The 10925-nt window shown below is 54.0% G+C and overlaps 1 protein-coding gene across 11 annotated transcripts in view; it reads right to left on the reverse strand.

Moving 5' to 3' along the window:
- The window catches only part of PURA (purine rich element binding protein A), a 22206-nt gene extending 20899 nt beyond the window's left edge, over nucleotides 1-1307 (reverse strand). For all 11 annotated transcript variants that reach the window (XM_074916512.1, XM_074916511.1, XM_074916510.1 and 8 more), the window contains exon 1: nucleotides 126-1307. In XM_074916512.1, the coding sequence (XP_074772613.1) occupies nucleotides 339-1292 (954 nt within the window). In that variant the 5' untranslated portion in view covers nucleotides 1293-1307 and the 3' untranslated portion in view covers nucleotides 126-338. The remainder of the gene's footprint in view (nucleotides 1-125) is intronic.
- Nucleotides 1308-10925: the final 9618 nt, after the last annotated feature.

Genomic DNA, 10925 nt, shown 5'->3' on the forward strand with positions numbered 1-10925 from the left:
ACACTCAGTTCTTTATATTTTTAATCAAGTAGGAAACACAGTTCATATATAATGTTATTACTTTTTTTTGACTTTTTTTTGTGTGTTTTGTTTTGTTTTTTTTTTTTGTTTTAGCAGCTGCTTACTGTTTGATACGGTGGGTAAAGTGGAGGAACATCCAGCGATGGGTGGCGGGTCGGATGCGCTGCTGCCGGGCGGCGGGGGGCGCCGGGCGGGCGGCGCTGCCGGGGGGGGTACCGGGCAGAGGGGAGGGCTTCTCGCCGCCGCCCCCCCGCCCCGCCGCCCGCCCGCCCTCCCGCCGGCGGCGGGGCCAGTCCGCGTCCCGGGGGGGCGGGCGGTCAGTCCTCCTCGGGCTCCTCGGCCTGCAGCAGGGCGCCGGGCGGCCCGGCGGCGGCGGCGGCGGCGGCGGCGGCCTCGGCCTCGGGGGGCGGCTCGGCCCCGGCGCCCGCGGGGGGGGCGGCGGCGGCGGCGGCGCGCTTGTCCCGCTGCTTCTCCTGGATCTTCTTCATCTCGTCCGAGTACTTGCAGAAGGTGTGGCCGAACTTGGCCCAGACCTTGTAGGGGACGGTGATGGAGTTGCGGTAGGTGGGCTTCACCTCGCTCACCCGCATGAAGACGCCGTACTTGTTGGAGCCCACGTCGAAGAAGAAGCGCTTGTTGTCCACAGTCAAGGAGGTGCCCTCGGGCAGCTCGGCCGGCTCCTCCTCCACCCCGTAGTCGTCGATGAGCTTGGCCAGGGCGTCGCGGAACTCGATCAGGCCCTGGGCCGGCAGCGCGATGGTCTGGCCCTGCGTGGAGCCCAGCCCCGGGCCGCGGTTGACGGTCTGGCGGACGCGGAGGAAGCGCCCGCGCTGGTTCTCCTTCAGATCCATGTAGTACTTGCGGTTCTCCCGCACCAGGAACTCGCTCTTGAGCGCCCGCCGGGGCTCGTCGGCCGCCTGCGCCAGCTCGGGGGGCTGGCTGGGCCCCAGCTGGGCGTAGTGCTCGATGAAGTCGCCCAGGTAGTCGCGGAACTCGACGGCCACCGACATGGAGAGGGTCAGGCGGCTCTTGTTGCCGCCCGCCCCCACCTCGGCGATCTTGAGGAAGCGGCCCTTGGCGTTCTGCTTCACGTCCAGGTAGAAGCGCTTGTTCTGGATGTCCACCCGCTTGGAGGCCAGCTCCTGCGTCTCGTGCTGCAGGCCGCCGCCCGGGCCGCCGCCGCCGCCGCCGCCGCCCGAGCCCGGCCCCCCGGCGCCCGCCGCGCCCCCGCCGCCGCCGCCCTGCTCGCTGCCGCTGTCTCTGTCCGCCATGATGCCGCCGCCCGCCGCCGCCGCTCGGCCTCGGCCGCCGCCGCTTCTCGCCCGGCGCCCCCCCCCCCCCGCGCCGCCGCCCCCTGCGCCGCCTCCGCCGCCGCCGCCGCCGCCGCCTCCTCCTCCTCCTCCTCCTCCTCGGCCGCCCCCGGCCGCCGCCCGCCGCCGCTCCGCCTGCCGCCGCCGCCGCCGCTGCTGCAACAGCCCCCGCGGCCACCAGCCGGCCGCTCTCGCGAGATCTGCGGGAGCGAGGAGAGGGCGCGGGAAGGCGGCAGAGAGCGGCCCCCGACGCCGGCCGCCCCGCCGAGCCGGGCAGCAGCGCCGCGCCGCCGGGCGGACACACCGCGCCGCCCCGCGCCGCGCCGCGCACCCCCGCGCCGCCGCCGGGCCGCCCCGCCCCCCCGCCGCGCCGCGCCGCTCCGGGCCCCCCCGCCGCTGCATCGGCGGCTCCCGGCGGCGCTCCGCCATCCCGCCGGCAGCCCCGGGGCCGACGCCGGGCTCCCGCCCCCCGGGGGGCTGCTGGCGGCACCGGGCAGCGCCGTCGGGCCCCTCGCGGGGGACGCGCCAGGAGCCGCCTGCTCCCGGGAGGAAACCAACCGTACGGGCCACCGGGGAGGAGGGGGCCCGCCAGTGTCCCCATCCCGGCGCGGCGGTCCCTCTGCCGCGATAACGCTCGGCATCGCAGAACGGGGCCGGGGGGCTTCCCGGGGGGGGGGCGTCTGTTCGGGGCTGCTGCTGAAATTCATCAAAACATCCGTCTGCTGAAATTCATCAGAACATCCGTGGCGCGGCCGTGGACCGGCAGCGCAGCGGCGCGGGGATGGCGACCCGGCTGGAAGGGCAGTTGCCGACAGGCAGGACCGCGGGCAGGGGGCACTTTGCCTGTCATGAAACTGCCGCTTTCTGGGGAGTTTGGGGGAGGTCACTTACAGTCCGTGTTACACGCCCCGAATCCCAGCCCGAGGGAGGACGCTTCCTCCCGGTGCTGCGGGCCGGGAAGCAAAGGCTGGCTCTGGCGGGTAGTCCCTTCCTCGCCTGCTTCCCTGCCTGCTGCTTCCAGGACAGCGAGCGCTGCCTTCCGGGGGGGGCATCAGTCCGCCCTGGGCGTCCCAAAAAGTGCTACACGGGGCGGTCGCGCTCCGGAGGCAGATGCCGCGGTGGCCTGCGGGATGCGCTCTGCGCTGGGGGAAACAGGGTGCGTGTTCATCGAAGAGAAAGAGTAAATTGCTAAGACATTTCCGTGTCTTAGATGGTGCTTGTATATTACGGGAGGAACCCACAGCCCGCCCCATCGTTACGATTAAAGCCTTGGTAATTAGTAACACCATGGCTAATAACCAAAAAAAAAAATCAAAAAAAAAAATCAAAAAACCCCCCACCAAACCAGAGAGGAAAACCGTTTCCCTTCAGTCCAGAAGCGATGTCTCAGAGCTGCGGTGAGCCGCAGCTTGCAAGCTGTCATGTCAGCTTGCAGAAATGCCCTGAGCACCCGGGACGCGCGGTGCTTTGCAGATGCTCCGTTTGGTTTTGAGCCTGCCCGAGGCCGGACCTCTCCCGGGGGGTGCCCGGCATCAGAACTGCGCGGCCAGGCCGGCGTCACCGCGCTGCGCCCCGGCGCCGGGCTGAGGGCTGGAGCTCTGGCATTCCCTCCTCTCTCCCAATTTGCTCTTTTTATCCAGAAGACAAATTAAATTAAACAACCCTAACTGAGGCCTAACTGTGACACCTCTCGCTAATGCCAGCAGGTATCCTTTTGGAGTCTAAACCACTGCTTTACTCCTGCTGTGCAACTGAGAATATATATATATATAACTGCTGAGGAAATGCATTTGGTGAAAACCTGGTGCCCAGGAAGCACGTGGCTGGTCTGTCTTTGACTGCGGTGGGGTGAGAATTGCTGGTGGTGACGATGCTGGTCAAGTGCAGCTGGCAGCAGAGGCTGTTCTTCCTCCCCAGTGCAGGCCAGAGTTACAGCTTTCAGAGTGGATGCACCCCAGGTGGATACTGGTGATCCTGGGAACAGACCTTTGTGGGACAGTGTTGGTGGGACCCCACTTGCCCAGCGTCATTCTGTGATGCTAGTCAGAGCAACTACCTAATACTCTGGTTTTGAGTTTGAATTTGGCTTGAATACAGGCATTTGCTTATTTAAGTAAACAGAACAAAGAAAAAAATGCATTTTTTCTTCCCAGTGGGTAATCTTTTTCAATGGGAGCTCTACCACAGCAGTCCCTCTTGGGCGTCTGGCCGTGGCTGTGCCGCAGGCGCTTGCATCGGTCTGCCCAGTGCTAAAACAAGATAACATGGCCAAGGCAAGCCTGGGATAACTGCTTGAATGAGGTGAGGTGCGAAACAGGGTGGACAAAGGCAATGGACAAATGCAGGAGCCAATCTCCTCATACCTCACCCAGGTACTGATGGCCAAAGACTGGACAGGGATCTTGCAGGGCCCTCCTGGGTCACATGCTGCCCTCCCTTGCTGTTGCAGTTGTATCAATATGTCCCATGTGTTCTTCAGGCTTCACTTTGGGCTGCTTCTGTGGGTTCTGCTGAAACCCGTCCCAGACCTCTTTGCTATGAAAATCAGAAATCTTTTCATCCCCAGCCTGAATATATCACTGTCTTCTTTACAGCTCCACCACTTTCGACTTGGAGCTTTCACAAGTTTTTTTTCCGGTTTTCCCCCTTTCCACATGTCTCTCAGTAGCAGTTATATCCCCTTCAGCCCCTGTTCAGGTCATCTAAATAAGACCAACTTTTTGTAGTTTCCTCTCATAAGATAAATCCTCCTATCTTTTACTGCTGTAGTCATCCTTTATTGTACCAGTTTCAGTTCCTCTGAAAGGTGGGGGAGAAGGTTTTCAGAGTCATGGCTGGGATTTCAGGCTTAAGATCAATATGCCTTTTGTTTCGAAACCCAGTTCGGAGGGCTTTTAAGAACATATCTGATCATTACAGCGAGCATCTCAAAGTTTGGAGCCGAAGCCTGTTTTTCAGCTACAAAACAACAACTCTGCTGACTCCAAGAACTTGTACGAACATTTTTAATCACAGGAGGGAATCTAAGTGGCATTCAAACAACAGATAAGATTAGTAATGAAAGTGGCTGGGATGCAATTGTTATTGTGCAAGTCAAAGAAAAGGCTGTCACACACAGAGTATGTTGCCAAGAAAGATACATTTGAGTTGCTGAGCCATTCTTCTCTCATCTGCTGTCCGAATTCTCCAGTCTTCCCAGATCTATTGAGGCTTAGTTGGGCAATCTGTTGGATTAGGAGGTGACTGAGTTTAGAGTTGCCATTGAACACAGTCTTTTGCCAGGATGTGTCAGATCTTTGCCTTGTTCCAGTCCTTGTTCAACTCTCTCACGATGGAAAAGGAAGCATATCCTGGTCCAGAGTATTTCCTGAGCTGTGATGGGCCTTGGAGAAATAAAGCAATCAAAGAAAAGTTGCATCTCTTGGAGCCAGAGCAAATAGAAGGCAGTTACAGCTGTGTGGGGATGTCTGAAGTTGTGCAAAGGCTTAGACCAGCCCCCGAACTGGAACATATAACAGGATGGTGAAAGCTTCCTTTCCTTTCCATCTGGGTCCTCTTCAGAGCATGCCTTTGGAGAGAGGAGTTCAGCATGGCTTGTGCACTGTCTGCAAGGCGCTGGTTGCCCTGTGAACAAGCCCCATCGTGTGCAGCGAACAAGAAACTAGCACACCACATATGTAAGTCATTTATGAAGATGGGAACGATGAACTGTACACACAATAGAGTTGCTATTAGGTCTGTCGATCCTAATTAAAAAAAATACTTCTCAATGAAAATTATTTATAAAAAGAAATCACAGTGACCCTAAATCAAATTATTTGTGAATGGTTTTTAGTCTCCCAGATCTGTTAAAACTCCTGTGGTAGTCACTGGACGCCATCCAAACTACATGCTGAATGAATAACATGTCTGCCAAATTTCATTTTTTTTTCACCCTCACCCAGTTTGGCACAGGACAGTTAAAGTCATTTTTCTAAATATCTTTCAGAACATCAAGCAACTGTAAAATAACAATGAAAAAGCTTGGCCACGGTTAACTACAGCCCTCCAGTTGTAACCGCTTCTCTCAGAAAAAGTCACTCCGGTCCCTTTGATGATCTGTTTTGGGTGAGCACTGAAGCAGGGTTTCCCCTGTGGGGGTACTGGAGAGCCAGTACCCCAGGGGTCACCTTGCCAGGGCGTGGGGCACAGCTGGACCCAGGCTGACCCTGGGTATGGGGTTTGTGTCTTTCTGGCCACCTGCTAGAGGCTGACATCCTGAGGACATATCAGCCATTCCTCGTCCACAGCTGCAATTCCCATAGTCAGCTGTAAAGATGCCTCTTTTGCTTGCTCTTAAAAAGAAAAGGGGGGGAAAAAAGGGTGACTGCACAATGGCAGAACAAGTTCTTGCTTCTTGGGTCTACAAAGATAAAGCATTAATTCTTCTAAGCACCGCATGAAGTCCCATCCAAGTGAATTAAGTTTGGGATTGTTTTCATGATGGCTTGTTCCAATTATGTGGCGTGCTTTCTCTTTTCCCTTGACTGGCCTGCAACTCTCCTTACTATCCTCATGGTAAGAAGATGCTTCATCCTCATCAGTTCTTTCTGACCATGGAGGACTCTGTGGTGTCATCACCTGCAGAAAGGGAGGATCCTTGCCAGTTCTTGGTTCCCAGTGAAGTTAGAGGGAAGCATGGTTCTCCAGCTCCCCACATAATCCAGCTGGCTGCTGTTGTGTTGAAAAGCAGCAACAAATGGCCACTAAATTATAATGTTGCTGCTTTCAGTGACAACAATTGATAAAACCGGTGCTCTCTGCTCCTTGTGTCCTAAGGAGGAGGAAGGAGTAGAGCCCAGCATCGTGTACAGTAGTTAGCAAAGGTTATGCAACCCCTAAATGTGACCATGCCCTGGTCCAGCACCCCAGGTGGAACAGGGCTACGCTCACCCCGCTTTACCACAGCCTGACTCCTGGTATCCAGCTGGCTTGTTTGCCTCTAATCGAAGCGGTGTGATGCCTGGCTGTGCTTCCTGCTTCCCTTCCCACTTCCCATGCCCACAGCATTGCCTGGGAAGATGGTCTGTCCACAGGGGTGTCTGGGAGGATGGGCATAGCTGGCTTGGTGGTACAGCTGTCTCTGGCTCGTCCTTTTATTAGGATAAGGGCACTCCTGTGTCTTTTGCTGCACAATTCCTGTTCTCATGCTGCCTTGCTGGTGTCTCCAGAGCTGTGTCCAGACGGTCCTGGGGTGCCGTTCCTGCAGCCATGACTCCAGGTCCTTGACTTGTACAGCAAGCCAACTGCCAGTTGCCTCTCTGGTCTTGCTGTTCTTCCTGGGCTTATGGGCACGCTGGGGTTTGAATCCGTTCCCTCAAGGCACATTTTGGAAAGTGCGCTTTAGAAAGCACTGGCAGGTATTGTCTGCAGCATTTCTTGGGTTTCCCAGCCCTGACTGATAGAGAGACTGATAGAGCGGGGTGCTCCTGTGCCAGATACCTGATTTATGCTGCCATTAATTTGCAGCCTCCTAAAGCTGCTGGATCATACCAAGTAAGGTCACTAATGTGGTCAGAAGCAGTCCAGCCATTGCAGGTTCCCACAAAATGGGATGGGAGAAGGCCCATGTGGAGAGGAGCCTTTGCTCTAGAGACTTCCAAGCATGAGTGTGCCTCAGTCCAGACAAACCACCACACCTTCTCCAGGTTGAGGGAGCTTTCTGGCCTACTGCAACATCTGGTTTTTGAGGTTAAGACTCCAGCCCCTCTCTGATGCAGTTTCTTGCATGCTGGTGATTCTTTCCCACTACTTTAAACCCCCTTTTCGTAAAAAGCAGTTCCCAAATAATGGACTAGATATTTACAATCCTTTGAAATGTCCTTCATGTGTTCCTGCATCCAAATAGCTTTCTGCAGGTTCAGACAACCTCTGAGAGCCATGCAAGCTCATCACCTCACCCATTGTCCCTCACCATTTTAATCTCAGGATGGTACCCAGATGCCAGCCCAAAGCTACTCATCTTGTGGGGTTACTTTCCTCCAGTTTTTCTGTCTGCGGTCTTGTCTCAGTGGGAACACAGGGCATTAACCTGACATGTGTGTGGAGGAAGTTTCCTGTAGGCAGTGCATGTCCCCAAGTTCTTGCTCTGCTACTGGTCCAGGGCAGCTAAGGATGGCAAGGAGACACAATCTATTTTGTGACAATGGCTTGCTTTTGAGCTTGTCTTTCAGCCACCTGCCTGTGCAAGTGGAATTTGACAGGGGCTGCCCTGTGGAGACCTCTCCCTGGCTGGACCATGGTCTGGTGCTGGTAAGACTATTTGTTCAGGTCTTTTATGGCTGATCCTGCTGGATGCTTTAAGACAAGTGGCACTGGAGGACTGACGTTGCTTTGCCACAGCTCCTGGTCAGAGCTGCCATGATTCATTGTGGCCAGGGAGGTGTGAGGAAGGCATGAGTGTGCCCTATGGCTTGCTGCAGCCAAGCTCCCTGTGAGGCTACCTCATCCCCCAGGGACATTGAAATACAGTCGGATTTGTCCTGTTGCCCCTCTGTGGCTCTCTAACGAACGCTCTAGGCACTGTCACTGCAGTGAGTTTGTGGTTTCCTTACTGGCACTTCCCAGGCCCTAACACCTTGTCCCATGCGGTGGGATGTTTCCAGTTCAGGAGTCAGTCTGTGGACTGCTGTCTCCACACACTGCTTCCTACTGTCCCTGAGAAACTGCCTCTCCCAGCTCCTAGCCAGCATGTTTGCAATGCAGTACCACACTTGAGCTGGTAGAGAAGTAAAGGTTAGAGAGCCCTTGGGGGTCCAAATCGGAGGCAGAGCTGCCTCCCCGCTTCCATCCCTCCTCACTTTTAAAGGGTGTGCTTGTACACACAGCAAACGTAGAAGAAAGCTGCCAATAAAGACCATCCTCTGGGGCCTCAGTGTTGATGGCATTGTCCAGATCGTGCTGCTAGAGACATACCTTCTCAGCAGCCCATTTATCCATCACCTAATGTCTTTCTTCTCAAAGTACCTGCCAGAATACTGCCTTAGGGAAACTGGGATTTATTAGGGCACTGCAGGAGCCCGAGCTGGGCAGGAACCCTGTCTGCCCTGACCTCCTCAAGTCCCTTAGCGTACCCCGCCCTGTTCACAGGGAGGTTGTTCATGGAGCTGGGGCAAAGAGGGGGGCATGGAGTTGTCTTAACTGACTACTTCCATCTTGGGCCAAAGGAACCCCAAAATCTGTGAGGATGAGAAAGAAGATTTAGAACAAATTGCAGTTTTGAAATTAGGTTTGGAGCAAATCACAGTGTTGCAGTTGTCAAGAAAAGGATGATTTGACTTTTTTTTTCCCCGAAAGAGTTCTCTAGAAATGATGTTTCACAACTGTACAGGAGCATTGAGATCCACAGCATCCCAACCTTTGCTGCAGAGGGCATACAGAGGATGCTGTGAGACAGGATGCCAGACCCAAGGGCTTTATTTTTCCTTTTAAAACTCTGTCTTTTAATACATCTTTTTCTTTCAGGAGTAGACAGTGGCTTTGGGATATCCACTGGCTTTCAGAGTGTGTGCTGTGGTGTCAAACTCAGGCCTTAAAATGGACCCATTTCCTTTCCCCATATCCAGAAGCTCTTTGGTGAGCTTCAGGGGCTGTGGTTCCTCCCAAGCAAGCACCAGATGAATCTGGACATTTTGTGGGGTGCTGAGTTGAGAGCTGTTGTGATGAGAGCTGGGGACCCAACTCTTTGTGCCGGAGAACAAAGAGGGACAAGTTCCCCATTACCTTGGAGGAGATGTCATAGCTTTTGGGATGCAGAGTGGGACACTGTGTGAAACAAGACAACACAAGGACTTAAAGGCCTCCCCACCCTCAAAAAAAAAAATGCAAGGAAGCATCAGCATAACTCTGTAGCGTGTGCTTCCATCCAGATACCATGAATCAGCTAAATAGGACTAAACCAATTTAATCCCTCGCAGAGATGATGAAATCGTTGCTTAGCATAAAACATGGATTGTCAGAATGTATTGATGTGGGAGCAAATGCCTGGATCTTGAGATGGGATGCTAACCCGACTGTTCCCACTCTGAGAGGACACAGTGTCCTCAGCTCTCAGGTGGGCTGGCTGCTGCCAGCATGGCACACTACCAACTCCCCATCCTCGGTGGGGTTTTGTTTACATGGCTCTGAAAGGAAAACTTCTCCAATACACACACACAACAAAGAGCAAACTCCAACTCTGCAGATCAACCCATGCAGAACAGACAAGCGCTTAGATTTGTTACTGGATTGCAAGTAATTGATGCTGTTGAGTTTAAATATCCCTATGACAGAACAACCTCTTGCTGCATTCAGATAATGGTCATCTCCAGCGTAGGTGCTGTGACAAGGAAATAGACACCAGGTGGAGAGAAGTTCTTCGTTCCTTGTCTGCAGGTGGCTTCCCACAGGCAGCACTGAGAAATGTTGCATTGTAGCAAGGAAATGTTTTAGATTATCTAATTTTATTTATTAATTATTTAATGTTTGCTTTCATCTCTTTCAGAGCTGCTTTGGGGATGTTTTCTGGAGCATCATTGTGGCCCTAGAAGCTGGTGGGATTCCTTCCTGTCCTGCTGAGACCTGGCTGGGGTTTGAAAACCTGGGATGCCTGCTCTTTGTGGCATAGCTGGAGACTACCGGCTCAAGGGTGTTGTCCCGTAACTCATCTCGGTTGGGATTTTGCTGAAGGGGTGTTTAATTTAAAACCTCTTGGGCCATAAGCCAGACCCTTACCATGCAGGCAACATATTTTTACTTTTCCCTGCAAAATGCCATGGGAAAAACTCTATAAAGGGGTTTCATGATACTGAGGTTTCTCACAGTGCGAAAGAGGCTGCAGGATCCACTCTGGCATGGTGTCAGCAAGTAAATAGCTTCACTTTTATGAGCCAATTCCCTGGAGGGGGACAGAGGAAGAAAGGGTGGCATTTGCTGGGCTGACTTTGTAAGAGAAAGTGACATTTTTGTGCCCCAGTCCCGGAGGGGTGATGGCAGCTGACTGCCCTCGCAGCTTCCTCAGCACCTCGGGTGTGTTTGGATTGGAGGTGGGCTCCAAGGGTGTCTGCTGGTTGTGTGCTTTTAGGTCAGCGTGTCCCAGCTGGGGCTGTGCAAGCTGTGCAGTGGATGGGACAAGAAGAACACTGACTGAATCGGGCCTGGAAGAGGAGAAATACACAGCAAATCCGTGGCTCCCCCAAATCCTGCTGCTGGGGAGAGCAGGAATCACCTGGAGCCAAGGAGAAATGCACCTGGCACAGCAAGAAGTCCTGCTCCCTCCCCAGCGACCATTAAGGTGGTTTCAACCTCTCACAGTGTGTTTAGGTAGAGGGGCTGGTTTGTTTTCATGGTTTACAACTGAGGATATTGCTTACAGGAATATTTTGGGAACTCATTAAAAAGAAAATTATAGACCAGCCGTGGCACGATTGAGATAAAGTGGTGTGTAAGTGTGCAGGAAACATGAACATCCTCTCAATAATTACATGCAGTTAATTGTTTTACAGCTGCTTAGCAAGTACTGTGTGGTACAGGTGGGAAGACACAGTGCTCTGATCTTGCAAGGTTTGGATGGAGCAG

The sequence above is a fragment of the Athene noctua genome, chromosome 12 (genome assembly GCF_965140245.1).
Source record: "Athene noctua chromosome 12, bAthNoc1.hap1.1, whole genome shotgun sequence".
Taxonomy (NCBI): Eukaryota; Metazoa; Chordata; class Aves; order Strigiformes; family Strigidae; genus Athene; species Athene noctua.